Genomic DNA, 18,506 nt, shown 5'->3' on the forward strand with positions numbered 1-18,506 from the left:
AAATATTTTTTAATCTGCAGATTTATTATAATACAGGTTTATTTATACAAGTTTGTACCGACAATGAATGAATGGCTATAAATTATACATAAATTCGAATAACGCTTCTAAATGATTCACACAAATCAGTATTAAAACCACCATTTTATGATTTTTTTTTTGTTAATTCACTTTATTGTATGGAAATCATTAAAATAAAAAGGACGAATATAACAATAAAACACAAAAATTATCATTAGAGAGGGCGGGGCTTGAAATAACCGGGTAAGTCATAGCTTGGTTCAAAATTGTTAACAAAGAGTTTATAAATCTATAATAGATATACGAGTAAATATATACATACGTTCATATTTCCCAAAAAATATATGTATAATTGTATTGAGCTAAGGATCATGTGAAACGTTTGAATTGAATTGTTCTTTATAAATATGTTATTAGCATATTTCAAGAGTAAATAAATAGGATTGGGGCAATAGATAATACGCTTCAGAGAAGCATATTATAAGTATAATATATGGGGGATTTATAGTTATTTTTTTCATATTTATAATATTTCATGCGATGCATTTTTTTATGAGAGATATTGTCAATTCGTCACTATAATGTAATTATATTTACATAGCATATATGTATATGAGTGAAAAAACCATTCCAAATTTGAATAATGTTCAAGAAAATCTATATTTTTTTAATATAATACTACTGTGTAATGTAAATGAAAATACAAATAAATAAAAAATTGGTTGTTAAATTTATGATAATAGCACTATCACCATAAATTTAATCGTTGTATTAATAAATTACCAGTTGTATTTAAATTATATCTTGAAAAACTTCTAATTCTATAAATTTATCAAAGATACTGCAGTTTACTCTAGAGTTGTCGTACTCTAACTATAATAAAAAGCCAAAGAAACAGCTCACAATTTAAATCAATGCTATGAAGAATACATACATATATCATACACGTATTGTGTATGCAATTTTTCCAGTAAAAATGATGCATGCTTTAATTCTACACAACTAAAATATATATATATTTTTTAAATTAATTAAACTTCAATCAGTCTTAGTTAAAAAATAAAAGTGTTAGTCTTGCCCCACTCTCCCTTAAAACAAAACTGTGACACTAAAAACGTGATTGAAAAAAACGAAAAAAAAAAACCACATGACTTACTTCTATTGTGAAGAACTAAGGAAGCTTAACTTGTAAAATAAAAGTAGAAAGCTGCATAGGTATAAAGTGAGCGTCCCAAATATGTATTAAGTTCTCAATTTAAAATATGTATATGTGTGTGTGTGTGTGTGTTTTTTAATTATTGACTTGAAAGTTATTATGTGACGTTTTGTGAGAATTGTAAAGATATTTCTCCGGTGATGCGCACTCTTCCTGGACTTGGAAGTACGACAACGGCGGCTGGATTTTTCACCGGAATATTAACCACTGCACAAAAAATTCACGTTAACTCATTAATTGACACCTCTTTTGGAGTTGTTTTGCAATATATATTTTATTAAAAATAAAATCAAAAGGTATACTAAATACCCAGCCAATATGAAATGAAATTTAAGGTAAAACAGTGGTTGTTAAATGAATTTGACGCATGTAGAATGTGTACTTTTGGGATGGTTTTTATTTAATATATATGTAAATGAGGGATCGAAAAAATATGTATTAGAAAGCAAAGCAACACAAAGGCATAAAATGAAACCTGATTACGTAGCATACAATTCTTGAATACAAAGAATATTTATAAAAAAATAAAGAGATGAGCTTGTAAACTTCATATCAACGAGCATGACCAGAGGCATGAACTGAAATCGAAATAAAATAAAAAGTAATGAGAGAAACCAATTTTTCAAATAGTTACATACATTTATACTTTTTGCTTATATTAATATTTGTACTAGTGATAGTTTAATTTAAACCCCAACTTTAAACGCATTACGTAAAATGAAAATCGAAATGATTCATCATTATCTAATTAGTATATTACTAAATAAGTGAAAGTTAATATTTACAGCCAAACATTTCAAAATTAGGGTTTCTGTTTAAATTGATCACAATAGGTTTACATACATATTAATCATTTGTACGATTCGATAACATTGAACTATGTATTACTAAAAAGAAAAACGAACAAATAATTTTCAAATAAATAAATCTAAACACGGATATAAAAACATATACATACATACATAAAATATGAATGAACAAACATAATGTTTTCTATTTATTTAAAATTATTTAATCATAATTCATATACATGTTACATCTTGCAAATCATAATGCGTTAAAAAATAAATTTTCATCAATGAGACTTCTCTAAGAAACGAAATCATAATCACCATATAGATAAAATAAATTTTTCCATAGAAAATTTTATTTTTACCTCTATCTCGTTCATGAACGTAATATGAATCATGATGTCCTGATAGCAGTAAACATAAAATCGGACAATTGAAACGTAACTAGACACATACACGTATATGTATACTCAAATTCGACCATGATTATTGTGAGCGGTAAACGTATCTTACCCGGCGTTTGATTGTTTCTGTCGTGAGGGTTGTTCGGTGTGTTTGGTGTGGTCGGTGTCGTTGGCGAGGGTTGTGGTGATGGATTTGCAGGGATCGGCCTAGGCACTCCACCGAGGGTACTATTCAAAATGGCCGGAGGATGAGTAGCCCGCCAGTATGCCTGAAAACAATTGATACATAGCACAAATCAATGTACAATGTTTTGTGCATATCAAAGATAATATTTGACTTCATTACCTCTAAATATTCTGCTATGTGTTCGCAAGCATCTTCGAGTTGATTTTCATCTAAAACTACATCGAACATCTCAGGTGGACATTGACCCAATTTTTCAGCGGCTACCATTTGTACGGATAGATTTTTTGTTTGTCCTTTCCCTCTTGACTTTATAAGCCTTTGTAATACCTATAGTAATTTGATTTTAATATTACACCAGTCAGTTTTGTTTTTATATCACTTAAATATTTAAAGAACTCACTTTAGGACTAGATATTTTAAGGTACACTACTGTCGGAGCTAATGATGTTTTCGCTAATTGGGAAGGATGATTTATCGTATCACAATCTAATACCACTAATTGTAAAGTTCTAGCCAATTCAAATATTCGCTCAATTTCAGCCTGAAAAAAATTGTTTAAATTTACATCGTACAAATCATTACATATTATATACGTACAATATTAAAAGGAATATAACCTGAACTTCTGCTAAGCATGTAGATCTTGAATTCGATCTTTCCATGATCGCTCTTTTTGATGGATTGTTTAAAAGTGATCTTTTCGCCAATGAAATGTCAGCCATTACACGCGTTATAATTATTCTATAAATTATTGTTAGTATTGTAATACTTATACGGATGAATATGAGATTATAGCAAAAAGTAATTTCATCATTTGATTACCTTCCTTCAAAGCGATGTTTCAAAAAATCAAATAGTGCTTTCTGCATCATGTCGGTGACTTCATAACCTTTGAGCGATGGTCCTACGAGGACTACGGGTCGCATAGATGGCACCACATCATACGGATTCGATGTTTCTTGCTTTCTGAAGAATGGCTTTTTTTTTTCTTTGGCAGGTGGAGTTGTCAGTGTTGATTTGCCCAGCCGGCCACCTCCGACAGAGTCTGAATCTTCTCCTGCTTTTAAAAAAGTATTTTCATATAGATTAATCGTGTTTGAATGGATTTTTTTCTATAGTATTTCAAACCTAAAAGAATATTATACCGTATATTAAAAATTAAGTATTTCAAATTAGTATATAAAGTACAGTAATAAAATGCCACTACAAATTGACTGATTTGAATTTGATAAAACGGCGTATACTATATGAGTATCTCTCCAGTTGATATATTTATTTATTTGTAATGTTTGCCATTGAAAATAGCCTTTTATATTATTAGAAGCAATTTTTTCAAAAAAAGTTTCATTTAAGATATGTTTTTATACTAGGTTGAATGTAAGCTAAGATAAAACAGAATATTTAAAGCATATTTTCATACTTTCTTGTACTCGTTAACGTTTTTTTATTGGTTTTACTTATATTTCAATATGAAAACTATCATGAAATGTATATAGCAATGTGAAAAGATGCTTCATTATTTTGTATACTTCATCAATGATTCTGAATATTTATTACTGTTAATAATTTTGCTAGAAATTGGTTTAGATGTACAAATTTGTATTCTTCATTACATCTTATATATTGTGAAAATCACACATAAATGAAACTTCATAAGCACATCGATATTGCCCAATAGCCTGTATAGAAATTGTTCACAACAAATTTACAACATATTACCACAGTCAAAAGCAAATAATATGTAGAATAAATAAAAAAATGCAGAATATATAAGAATGCACTCAATACATAGGTATCCATCAAAATACAACAAATATCCACTTGTTTCAAATCAAACTCGTGAATGTATGTATGTATATTTGTGTGTATAGAGAATATATATATCACGGTACATACATACATAGATAGTTTATACAATTTACACATGCTAACTTATACCACCATTGCTGGGACCTTGAACGAAAAAATAACATTAAATTACACCATTTATATATAAATATGCTACATAATAAATATAATAAAACTGGAGTCGGATCAGCGGATAGTCAGGGTACATAACGGGATTTGGCAGGATGGACTCGACGGAATATGACAATGCGTGATTATGGCAAAAGATGAGTGATGGTGCACACGCATGATATGCTCAAAATCAATCAAATTAGAGGAATAAGTATATCAGGATAAATACTTTTTGAACGTCTCCAATTTGAAAATTGAACATAACCACATTGTTGCTATGTAACTTGGTCATATGTATGTAGATAATGTGGTTATGTTCAATGTTAATATATATGTATATATATCTAGAAATCAGTACATGGAAAGCATTAATTGGGGGTATAAAGCATTAATCAAAAAGCAAATAAATATACACAATACACAAAAATGAAAGATGTTGCATATAAAATACATACTGAAATGATTCTGTTTGTTTTCATTGAAATTCTGAAATTAAAACGTGGCTATTGTTTGTTATAAACGAAATGAAAGACTTCTATATATTTTTTTGTTATTTTTTTAAGATAAAACACTATTTTATTGAACTATTTCAATATTTAAAAAAAAATCTTATTAAATCAATGAGTTATAGTTGCACTCATATACCATACAAACTTTCAATCAATTTATTCAATTTGTTTTAACTCTGCCTTAAATAATATTTAAGAAAAGTATAGACAGTTTTTTTGCACTAATTCAATTTTGTGCTTTATAAATATGTATGCTTTATAATCGTTTGTGAGTGTCAATTTATGTTGCGACATCCATGAAGACTTACCTGTCAACGCAACTTGTGAAGTTTGGATTTATCAGTTCTTTTATTTTTAAAGGTTTGTAAAAATTTGTTAACCAGTTTCTACATAGTATTGTTGAGAAACTAGCGTCGATCTTTTGGACACGCGAGCCCCAAATTCATTCAATAAGACAAGTCGACGTATTATATTTTTGATTAGAATCATGGTGGATCTGTAGTTTGTTTTTAGAATGTTAAAATATAGTCTTGAGTGCATGAAAAATAAAACATAAGCTGATTTGAGCATGCGATTGTCACGTGCTAACGCAAATATATCATACAGACACACCAAATCACAGTGGCAGGCAACTGAAAACATACAAGCAACGTACACAAAAACAGATGCCGACACGGCTGCTCTTTAACCACACAATGGCGGACGAGGCGAAAGTGGCGCCCCGCCTCGGTACAAATAGTAAAGTATGTACGCAATACAGTCAAATAGCGTTACAATCAACTTTTTGGATTTGATTGTCGTTTCGTTACAAAAACCTGGAAGTTACTGTTATATCCATTATGATCCATTTTACTAGTAGTAGGCGAAATGTGAATCCTGATTCCTAGTAATTGACGATTTTTATGACGAACCTAGCATATAGCTAAGGTTCGGTGATTATTGGTCGCAAAGCGCTCGCCTAAAAGTCACTAAAATCTCTATAGCGGAACATCTGGCAGCCGAAAAGTCCATCATACTAACGATAACTATCATTCTAACGAGAACTAGAGTGCCAAATATTCATGGCAAAAATTGTCTTTTGGGCGATCGTAATTTATTTATTTAACATATTAGCCAAAGTGACATTACAGAGATCTCCAACGCGTCACTGTGGCCGGTCATTCAGTAAAAATAACATCATAACAGTAATAATAACTTATAAAAATAACAATATTGACACAACATCATTAAAATCATAAAATCATAAAAAAAAAACATAGATAAAGTAATAACAATCATTCATATTTAATAGGCAAAATCAACCACTGGCATTCCTCAACAACCACTCAACCAGATTAGTATATTTTATATTGAAGAGGTCAATTTCACCAGAAATCCGGTTGAGCAGATATATAGCCCTAGATATAGGAGCCGTTGACAACATATTTGTGCGAGCCACAGGAGGAACAAACAAATCACGATATCTCAAGTCCCTGAATTTGCTAGGTGCATTAAACCTAAATTCATTTAGAACCTGAGGATTGTGAATTATCCCATTCAACAGCTTAAAAAAGTGCCTTCCCAGTAACATATTCCGACGAGACTCCAATGAGTTGAAACCTAACGCCCCTAATAGGAATGCACTAGGATATAGCCAAGGATAATAACCATACTGTTTCAAATAAAGATATCTGAGAAACCGTTTTTGGATTCTCTCAATCTTCAATGAATGAGTTATATGGGTAGGATTCCATATAATAGAAGAAAATTCTAGAATACTACGTACTAAAGATTCATAAAGAATTTTAAGCACCAACGTACTCTGGAAAGGTTTGCTAACTCTTAGTAAGAATCCCAGCATTTTTGTGGCTCGCAAACAAATATTGTCTATGTGTCGTTTAAATTGAAAATTATTCGAGAACAAGACCCCCAAATCACAATATTCATCCACAAACTTTAATTCAACACCACTTAGGCGATATGGATAAATCAAGCGATTTGAAGATCTTGCCACATTGAGAACACCGCATTTTTGAATGCTAAAAAATAATTTATTATCGACAGACCAACTTGACAGCGCATCTAAGTCCAATTGGAGAAGGGCTGCGTCACTATGAGACTTAACTGTCATAAAAATCTTAAGGTCATCGGCGAATAAAAGATAGTCTGAATACTTGATTATTTTTGAGATGTCATTAATGTAAATTAAAAAGAATAATGTCCCTAAGTTGGACCCTTGAGGTACCCCAGAATGTGAAATAAACTCATTTGAGGAATTAGGGTGAAAATAGACAAATTGCCTCCGATTTTCAAAGTAATTTTGTATAAGTTGCATCAAGCCATTTGATAACCCAAAATTTCTTAACTTCACAAACAAAACATTATGGTCTACCATATCAAAGGCCTTCATGAAATCGGTATATACTACATCAACTTGGTTTCCCGCATCAACCGATTTGGTTACATAATTGGAAAAACATAATAAATTAGTAACTGTTGAACGAGAACTTCTAAATCCATGTTGTTGATCGATCAAATATGGTTCACAGTGATTGTAGATATACCGATGTAAAATTGCCTCGAACACCTTGGCAGGAGCAGAAAGTAGCGCAACCGGTCTATAATTTGTAATTGATAAAATGTCACCTTTTTTAAAAATGGGAACAATTTTAGTGATTTTCCAAAAATCAGGAAAAATTCCCGAATTTAATGACAAATTGAAGATAAAGCATAGCGGTTGCGTTAAAGGAGCTTTGCAAGCTTTCAACACATACGCAGGAATGAGATCTGGACCAGCCGACAGTTTTGGTTTCAGTCTGTTAAAACCATAAATTAAGTCATTTTGATTGCAGCAATCTAGGTTTAGAAAAGGGAACCAGCCATTGTCTGATATACTGTTAGACTGACCTTGTACAGATTGACAACTCCGCACAATATTGCTAAAATGTTCACCAAACTTATCAGCAATATTTTGGGAACCATGTACCTCACAGTTTTCATAAATCATAGTGCCAGGCATATTTTTAGTAAAACGTTTAGAATTAATAAGTGACCAGAAAGCAGACGGCTCCTTAGATAGTGCAATTTCACAATTTAAAATATATTTTTTACGGCATTCATCCATAGTTGATTTTACTAATTTACGCAGATATACAAAATCAGCACGTGCTATACAACATTTCGTTGTTTTCCAAATTTTATGGACGTAAATTTTTCTTTGAATAATCTTAATTAAATCTTTTGAAAACCATTTAGGATACTTATAATCGTTGGATAACTGGGCAACTTTCTTTTTATTAAAAATGCCATTACATTCATTATATACAATATTATAGAAGGTGGAAACAGCTATATTTACATCACAACACTTATACAACTAATCCAATTACCATAGTTAATGCAATGGGACGCGTATCTACATTTGTATATAACGAAGAAGTTTCTAAAAGAAAACGCCATACATACCTGCTCATATTTGACGAAAAATATGACAATGCGATATGTTGTAATATGACAATGATACGTGTACTACTCAAAAATGCTTAATTTTGCCATAGGATTAATTTTTAGAATTCTTTAACTTAATATTTAGTGTTTTTTAACGATTATGTAGCAATTATGACTTGTACGCTTGTTTTTTTTTTTTAATTTATCTAAGTACATACGTAGTAAAAGTAGATAAAGTTTTGTGATCACGATAAAAGACGGAATTGAATGATTTTAAATCCGAATTTGATCACTGATTACGTTTCCATGATTTTTAAGAACATGTGTGTCTGTGTATTTTAGAAATAATTCGAAGACCGTTAATCCTATCAAAATTGAAACTAGCATCAGTTACTGTTATCTCACTGAAAATCCAAAATGTGTATCGAGAACGTTCTCATAGCCAGCAGCATAGCTCGGTCGTTAAGCTTCTGCTTGGCGTCGAGAGGCGCCGGGTTCGATCCCATGAGCTGACCTCGATTGAAAATAATTTTTCTGAGTATATCTGTAGTGCTGCTGGTCAGACCTGGATATTTGTGGCTCCAGGTCGATCGTTTCCTATCAGAGTTTGCTAATTTTCTCTGATTTCATTGTTGAAACGGTTCCCGGTAAAATTGGCTAAATATCCTTCCTACCTTCAATGTCACCACTATTTGAGATTAATTAATGTACAATTCATAGATGTCGCATTGATTTGTGAGTTTTTCAGTGTCTCGTAATTCAGCGACTTGTATAATAAAAAAAAATGCTGCAATGTTCGTAATTGCATTGGGGTTACCTGTAAGGCAACCCTGGTATATATGTAAAAAATAAATTTGTGTATATGTATAAGCGTGTGTCATTATCAAATGTGTGTTTTCGATACTTCTTATATTCCTCAAACGCATAGATTGAGTCATGGGTTGGCCACATCTTATTTATGGGTCTACCTCACGGCACCGAAAGTGAAAAGGTCGAAAAAGCAAATATCGGAAGGCAAAGATCGAAAATCGAAAGATCTTAAGTCGAAAGATCAAAAAAAAAGGATGCATGGTAAACGATACTATGTACATATCAGTGGCGTGCGCTGAAATTTTCTCTCTTTTTGTCGTACAGCCTTACTTAATGTGCAAGAGCAGGATACAAGAGGAACAGGCTGTTCCTCTTGTATCCCGTTCGTGCACATTAAGTAAGGCTGTACGACAAAAAGAGAGAAAATTTCAGCGCACGCCACTGGTACATATATATAATATATATCAGTGGCATGCGGTGAAATTATCTCTTTTTTTTTTGTCATACAGCCTTGTTTAATGTGGGCGCGCAGGATACGGGAGGAAAAGCCTTGTCCTCTTGTTCCTCTTGTATCCTGCTCGCGCAAATTAAGTGAGGATGTACGACAGGGGGAGAGAGAGTTTTACTGCACGCCACTGATATATATACTAACCGTTTTTCATATGTATGCATGGTAAACGAATATTTTCGACTTTTTCACTGTCGACTTTTTTACGGCCCCCCCCCTTATTTATTTATATACTATCTTAGGATCGTCCGAATGTAACGAATGTAAGGGTGAATGATCGGCTGCAATTTGACTATAGCGGACCTTAGAGGGTGGTGTGTGGTTGAAGAGAAGCTCGGTGGGCAGGCGGGTGGGTGCGATGGTGTAATGCGACACGTGTCAATCGCGTCATGGCGGTCGTGTCGGCGTGGTGACCGGTGACCGGTGACCAGTGACCAGTGACCAGTGACCAGTGACCAGTGACCAGTGACCGGCGGTCGCGTTTGAGATGAGGGAGGACGTACCGGGCGTGGGGGGAGTGCTACCTCTGCTGGGGGGCGCGGCGGGGGCGGGGGCAGCGCCCGCGGCCAAGTTGCCCGAGGAGCTCCCCTTGGCGGCGTAGAGGCGCGTGGTGCGCGCCGCGGCCGCCTGCGCGCGCACCTGCTCCAGCTTCACCGGCGACGGGATGAAGCCCACGATGGAATCCTCCTTGACCAGCCGACCGATCCACCAGTTGTTGTCGTACTTCTCCTGAAACATGCCAATTGCCAACCACATCAGTACACTCTCAATTATGCCTCTTCTCATCGCGCACCAGGGGGGACAGCGACTCTGGGACGCCAAAATCAAAAACACAAAATAGCTGAAAGATCTTTCACCAAACTTAAAATAGTCGAAAGTTGTTTAACTCTTTAAATGTTGACCAACGCTGATTGGTGTTTCGCCAACGGTTGTATTTTGAGCATGTACAGAGTAAACAAGAATACTACCCGCTAATTCAGGACTAGCATCAAGAGAATCTTGACCGATTGATCCATTTCTTTTTCTATTCTATTTTATAACCTTTTTCTAATATTTGAACACTGTAGTTTAGTTATGCAATGTACTATTTAGTCTTGTTATAGCTTTTATTCTTTTCCTTTTCATTTGTTTATCTTTGTAAAAATCTGTAATTGGACTCGGATGTTATATATATTATATATTTACTCTTTATTTTTATGCATTTCTACATCTTGTTGTCTGTTGATTTTTCAATAAATAAAATTAAAAAAATAAATAAATAAGACTTTCCAGGTAGCATTGAAAAAAAAATGCATTGAACATGGGTCGTGTAATTGGTGTCATTCAAACTTATTTTTAGTGACCAGCGCCTTGTCCATACAAACGTATTACACTTCTCCCTTCCTCGATTATGTCACTAGAGAAATTATTTTTTAATATGCTATAGATATCCACCATAGGCATGTTTCTATCTTTTTTTATTTTTTTGATTAGTTATTTTTTATAGGAGCTAGGAGCTACCAAATATCTATAAAATCGCCTCGTTTTTACACCCACGAAAAGAGTCCAGCGTGCTAATTTAATGGTTGATTTTTAAAAAAATACGAAGACACAAGCATAGAAAATATCTTTCTCATACCGATGATGATTTTTTTTTAAATTGGTCCAGTTTCGGAGGAGAAAACTGGAGACTACGAAATCTCGATTTTGTCGATTTAAAATAGGTATTATCTGGTCGAGGCGCAACTGTCGCATTCACTCAATATATATATCGAAGAAAGGAACGGCAACAAAATTAACGTTTCGAGTATCCAGCCCTCTTAAATAGTAGATCTATGTACATACATACATATGTATGTATATGTTTTGGTTATTTCCTTTGTCGATTCTTTAATATTTACGATTGATAAATCTTGAGGCTTTTCAAGAAAACTAATGATTGTTTCATCAATGGCTCTTTTAAGAATTATTATTGTCGGAATATATTCACACTTATTGTATATAAATATATAATATTATATATTCACACTTGTATATAAATATTTATATATAAATATATCCACACTTATTGCCGGAATATAATTTTTGCCAGAATTTGAATGTATTCTAGATAATATTATATTTTTCCAGATATGTAACGAACGATTTCACTTTTCGAAGCAAGTGAAAATATTTTATGTTTTATTCGTAGAAATATTTTTTGGATTTTGCAAATATTATATATAACAATTGGGTTACCAATTAAATTTGTCTTGAATTCATTTATAAGTATTATATATTATATATCGTTTTGAACTTTGGAACGTTTTAAATTTATCAGGTAATTTACGGCTTATGGGAACTATTTTTTTACCTGCTCCGTACTCGACAAATGTACTCAAGTCAAAAATCATATGCATGCATACTAATTCTATATCGTTTTATTTGTATCTACACGAGACGAATTCAAGCAAAAATAATGGCGTTTTTAATAAAAGGATAAAAAAACGTTTGCGTATTAATTCTAGTATTTCGAACCCAAAACCTTGGTTTTTAGAAACATGCAGGAGTGAAATATAATGAAAGGGTTGTTGAAAGAAATCAATTGTTCATCGCTCAAATGATTTCATATATCTGATGCATTAGTGTTCACATCAGAATATGCGAATGGATTCTGTCAAATATGAATGACGTAAATACATATGTACGTAGAGCCAAAACAAGATATAATTTTTTTGCCATATTTTTCCCGATTGGATATTTAACTACCTAGTGTATATATTTCTAAATAAAATCTTTGCAGTTTAAATTTAAATCAATTTGAAGTTTGATTATTTCCAATTACAGTTCATTAGGATTTGTTTCAATTTTTGTATAGATTTGACTTGTAATTTTTTCTACATACGTATGTATGTACATACATACATATCTACATATGTTGTTATTAATCTTTCCAAAATTGTTTTTCAACATTTTCATTTTCATAGAGAATCATTTTATTTGGGTCGAATCATTTGGTTTGAGTCATATCAGGATATTTATTTGTTTAATATTTATTTATTTGCAAAGTTTTTCTTTTTTTCTTCTTATGTACCTACATACATATGTATGTTTGCATTTATGCAAAATTATGTGCAAATATTTTTCAATGCACGAGAAATGCTTAAATACTACATCGTTTAAATTAACTTTATTATATAATATATAATATTTTTATATATTTATATGTATAAATAAATAACATGTAAGTTGTTGAAAATATTTATCGAACTTATAATATATACAAATATAATATGTAAATACATAAATATGTATGTATGTAATATATACATATATATTTACATATTGCAACATACATACGCAAAAGCATACATACATATGTATATGCAAAAGCATATATACATATGTACATATATAAATACATTTGTATTTTTTTTTTGTAAAATTCCTTTCGAAATAAAAAAATATAACTTATATGATGAGCACATTCCGAAAAAAATTCCCAGTTACATACATATGTATGTACATATGTTTTACGACATATACACTATATATTTTATGTTTTACATACCCTATTTTAATAATCACTTAATCACTTAATTAATCCAGTTATCACTTAATTTTATTGCTATTTTAAATATCCTGGTTTGTAAATTATATGTTTATTAATAATTATAAATTAAATATTTAGACTAAAATACCGTGTTAAATCACTAATACCTTTATTTTTTTTAACCCTAGCACCCTTATTTCTTTAAATATTAAAAAATATCAGTATAAAACCTTCTTTTATAAATTTGGAATACATTCGCTTATAATAAAGAGCAATGGATATTTAAATGCTTATGTATGATATTTATATCAAAATTATAATTTGAAAAATCACAATATTTAGTTTTTCTTAATTAATTTAAATAATAAATCACATATGTACAGTCTTGAGCACAATCAATCAGTTTTGATTGCAATGCAGCATTATATTGTAATATTTTTATAAACATGAGTGACAATTTGTGGCGCAATTTTATTCAAACTCAATATCAATGACTATATTTCTGACAACGATTGTAATATGTATGCCGATTTCAGAGATATCAAAATAGGAAAAAATAAAGTAAAAAAAAACAACACGCATATAAAAATGTAAACGGTATTACATAGTGCATTGTACATACATACATTAAGGCCAATTTCTCTCAGGTAAATAGTAAATGGCTATACCATGTAGGCTAAAAAAGTGCACAGGAATGTCAGAGGGTTCTTGTTTTTAAAACCTTTTTTTTACTTTAAAATTTAAGTGATTATTGGTTTTTGAATTTCCGACGACAGTAGTGTTTCCTCTATTCCTGATAATAGATTTCATTTTGAGGCTACAAACATTACAAGTCTGTACATACATATGTATATAGAAAGATAGAGGCAGTTGAGTAAAATTAAAAATTACGACGAATATTTTTTGATTCAGATAATAACATATGATAGCGAATGAAGAAAGGGGGTCAACTTAAGTAAAAAGCTTATCGTAAAATAATGCAATGGTTTAAGTAAATGCATAAATCAGATATGCATTTCTGTTTACATGGATTCACATACATAGTACGGGGTGCAGCGCTATTGGTCACTTATCAACAGCAGGGCTTTTCAAGTTTAGATCAAGTATATTGAAGCAATTTTGAATGATATTTTATAATTGTGTTGACGATTTTGATGCTATTGAATAAAAAACACGATTTCTGTTTAACTTCATTCACAAATTGTTATCACTTATTTTAATTCGATATGTCCATTATCTCGGATAAGTAGAATAAACGTATTACAGGCCACCAGTATATTTAAATATTGTATAACGCAAAAATGTATATAGGCAAAGTAGACTTCTGCCACTTTCAAATACACCGTCTCGTACGATACATACGGGTGGTATTTAATGCTTCAAAATATTCTTTGCGATCAATAAAAATTTGAGTGAACTGATTGCATTATAAAAAGCCCTGGGTGCAAAGTCAAAACTCTGACCATTTATATTAAGTCCTGAATTAGTATCGAGTTTTTGTTTCTGTCTTTCAAATACAGTGCGAGTGAGTGAGTAATCAATTGTTATTGCAAAAACCCAGTGTTCAGGTAAAGAAAAAAATGCTGTCATATCGACATAGTGTCTTTCTCGCTCACACTAAGTACACCATTATCTCATGGTCCGTACGCACCAAACCAACGACGATTTTGGGCCAACTTTTAAAACCAGTAGCGTACAAAATATCGAAATAAAAATGAAATAAAAAAATTGAAATTAAAAATAAAAATTAAGCTAACGAGCGAGATTGAGCTAAAATTAGATCATCGTTGATGTTTTGAATTACAACAATGTTTTGAATTACGACGATATTTTTTTTATTTTTTATTTATTTATTTAACATATTAGCCACAGTGACATTACAGAGATCTCCAACGCGTCGCTGTGGCCGGTCATTCAGTAATAATAACATGATAACAGTAATAATAACTTATAATAATAACAATATTAACACAACATCATTAAAATCATAAAATCATAAAAAAAAGAAAAAACATAGATAAAGTAATAACAATCATTAATATTTATAATAGGCAAAATCAACCACTGGCATTCCTCAACAACCACTCAACCAGATTAGTATATTTTATATTGAAGAGGTCAATTTCACCAGAAATCCTGTTAAGCAGATATATCGCTCTAGATATAGGAGCCGTTGACAACATATTTGTGCGAGCCACAGGAGGAACAAACAAATCACGATTTCTCAAGTCCCTGAATTTACAAGGTGCATTAAACCTAAATTCCTTTAGAACCCGAGGATTGTGTATTATCCCATTCAACAGCTTAAAAAAGTGTCTTCCCAGAAACATATTCCGACGAGACTCCAATGAGTTGAAACCTAACGCCCCTAATAGGAATGCACTAGGATATAGCCAAGGATAATAACCATACTGTTTCAAATAAAGATATCTGAGAAACCGTTTTTGGATTCTCTCAATCTTCAATGAATGAGTTATATGGGTAGGATTCCATATAATAGAAGAAAATTCTAGAATACTACGTACTAAGGATTCATAAAGAATTTTAAGCACCAACGTACTCTGGAAAGGTTTGCTAACTCTTAGTAAGAATCCCAGCATTTTTGTTGCACGCAAACAAATATTGTCTATGTGTCGTTTAAATTGAAAATTATTCGAGAACAAGACCCCCAAATCACAATATTCACCTACAAACTTTAATTCAACACCACTTAGGCGATATGGATAAATCAAGCGATTTGAAGATCTTGTCACATTGAGAACACAGCATTTTTGAATGCTAAAAAATAATTTATTATCGACAGACCAACTTGACAGCGCATCTAAGTCCAATTGGAGAAGGGCTGCGTCACTATGAGACTTAACTGTCATAAAAAGCTTAAGGTCATCGGCGAATAAAAGATAGTCTGAATACTTAATTATTTTTGAGATGTCATTAATGAAAATTAAAAAGAATCATGCACAGAGTCGTCAAGCCAGGTTTCCGTTAGTACCAGGATGTCAGCACATTGAATAGCCGAGTTAGAACCTAATTCATCCAGTTTAGATTTAAGGCCTCGTACATTTTGATAGAAAATGCTTATATTATGCATTACAACCAGAGAAATATTATAATTACGAGCGAAAAAAACCTTGTTATTGTTTCTTATAAGTCGTCACGATACACCAATGTGTTTCGCCGTCGATGAAATATTTAACAAAAAAAATGTCGGTGATTTGTCAAAGGGTTTTTTTTTTCTTTCGTCGAAATAAAATTAATAATCACACATTATCCGATAAATTTTACCTCTGAGATGGATTTAATTATTTGATTTATTTCGACGAGAGAAACAATTGAAGACATTATCCGATAAAATTTACCTCTGAAATGATTTAATTAATTGATTTATTTCGACGAGAGAAACAACTGAAGACAAAAAAATTTCCTTTGATAAAACCGACAACGTCTCGGGTTGAAACCATCACTCGGTCACCCATACTAACACATGATATATGCTCAGTAACTGCGCATTACGGGGAAGTAAAAATAATAATTCTTTGATTTTTTTTTCGATCTTAGTGCGTATCTTCGTAAGTCAAGACATCTTCGACAAACAAAAGTCGAGGATTACCTGTATGTGATTGTTGATGATCTAATTTTAGGTCAATCTCGAAAATTTATTTAAATTGGGCATGTTCTGTTTTAACTTTCAATATTTTATTTTAATTTTAATATATTGATCATAATTTTATTTTGATATTTGAATTTAATTTTAATATAATAATAATATTTTTAATTTTGATATTTAATTTCAATTTTTAAATTTAATTTTTATTTCGATATTTTGTACGCTACTGGTTTTATCCTGATGGTTAAATCGTTGGACCAAAATCGTCGTTGGTTTGGTCCGTACGCAGCATGACTGAATCGCTCGCAGTACGATATTGGAAAAACCAGGTGCGAGTTATCGTTCGGTGGCATGTCCTCTCGATACATCAGTTGAGTGTCGACCACCATAGCGATCACTTATCAGAGCCACTACGCTACCCATGTACTTGGCGATCAAACAGTGCCGACCATACTAACATAGTGACCATTTACCATAGTGAACATAGTGACCATACTACCACAGTGACCATACTACCACAGTGACCATACTACCACAGTGACCATACTATTATAGTGACAATACTACATTCAGCGATCAAGATGGTTAGCGATAGAGCTCGCTGTCTTTTATCGAATAAACAAAGCCAATCGTCGAATGTGCATTTTACGCCTGAAACGAATCTAGCCCCTATCCCGAGCAACGAAGAATCAGAAAAAAGTTCAGGACCGGACAGTTCGTCATCATATACTAGTACATCGCGTTCCAGAAACTCAGATTCAAGCACCTCATCTGCTGGTACCTCACATATCTCGAATGTCAACGCATCACACGTCAAAACCAGTGAGCCTCTTTCAAACGACACGAATCCTAATAAGAATACATTGCAGAATCGCCGTATAATATGCAATTTGAAAACCAATGTCTCAAATGTATCTACTCCGAAAGAATCTGCTCCGGATTTTAAGACTTGGTATGCATTAGCTAAAGCTTCATCCGCGACATCGTTGAAAGTTAGAAAATCATCTGTGCCCACTGTGAAAGCTATCGCTGCATCTGCAATAACTTCTGAATCTGCCGCTTCACCTACGTCAACTTTGAAAGTCGGCTACTCATCTGAATCCACCGCAGTGGAATTTACCACGGCGATGGCAGCATATTTGAAAAATAATGCTGTATCTGCATCAGTTTTGAGTCCGGAGGATTCATCTTCATTAAAAAATCGCTTTTTATTGTTATTCAACTTTGTACCCAAGCCCACAAAGGTTGTGTATAACGAAGAAGGGTTGAAAATCATTAACGAGACTTATCTGTCTTTAGTAAAAGACAATAAATCTAAATGCAAAAGAGATATTACAACGCCACCAATTTCGAAAAGAATGAATCTAAGAGTGAAGGACCCCAATTGCAACTGCAACGCATTGAGATGTATACTGAGTAGACCAATCAAAAATCCATACCAATATCCATCATATAAAATTAATGACTATTCCAACGTAAAATCTTCAAGTGCCGACATTCATTTATCAAATTCCAAACGAAGAACTTCATCTAGAAATGTTTCGAAAACCAAATCTA

The 18,506-nt window shown here is 32.2% G+C and overlaps 1 protein-coding gene across 2 annotated transcripts in view; it reads right to left on the minus strand.

The window, feature by feature from the left end:
• Positions 1 to 1,642: 1,642 nt before the first annotated feature.
• The window catches only part of Ca-beta (Calcium channel protein beta subunit), a 46,928-nt gene continuing 30,064 nt past the window's right edge, over positions 1,643 to 18,506 (minus strand). The window contains exons 4-10 of one of the 2 annotated variants that reach the window (XM_077439397.1): positions 10,356 to 10,560; positions 3,442 to 3,676; positions 3,237 to 3,360; positions 3,020 to 3,160; positions 2,779 to 2,946; positions 2,542 to 2,701; positions 1,643 to 1,815 (exon numbers count right to left, since the gene is read on the minus strand). In XM_077439397.1, the coding sequence (XP_077295523.1) occupies positions 1,790 to 1,815; positions 2,542 to 2,701; positions 2,779 to 2,946; positions 3,020 to 3,160; positions 3,237 to 3,360; positions 3,442 to 3,676; positions 10,356 to 10,560 (1,059 nt within the window). In that variant the 3' untranslated portion in view covers positions 1,643 to 1,789. Of the gene's footprint in view, positions 1,816 to 2,541; positions 2,702 to 2,778; positions 2,947 to 3,019; positions 3,161 to 3,236; positions 3,361 to 3,441; positions 3,677 to 10,334; positions 10,561 to 18,506 lie in introns of both variants that reach the window. The other variant, XM_077439396.1, reaches the window with a different exon arrangement.

The sequence above is a fragment of the Arctopsyche grandis genome, chromosome 10, assembly GCF_051622035.1.
Source record: "Arctopsyche grandis isolate Sample6627 chromosome 10, ASM5162203v2, whole genome shotgun sequence".
Lineage (NCBI taxonomy): Eukaryota > Metazoa > Arthropoda > Insecta > Trichoptera > Hydropsychidae > Arctopsyche > Arctopsyche grandis.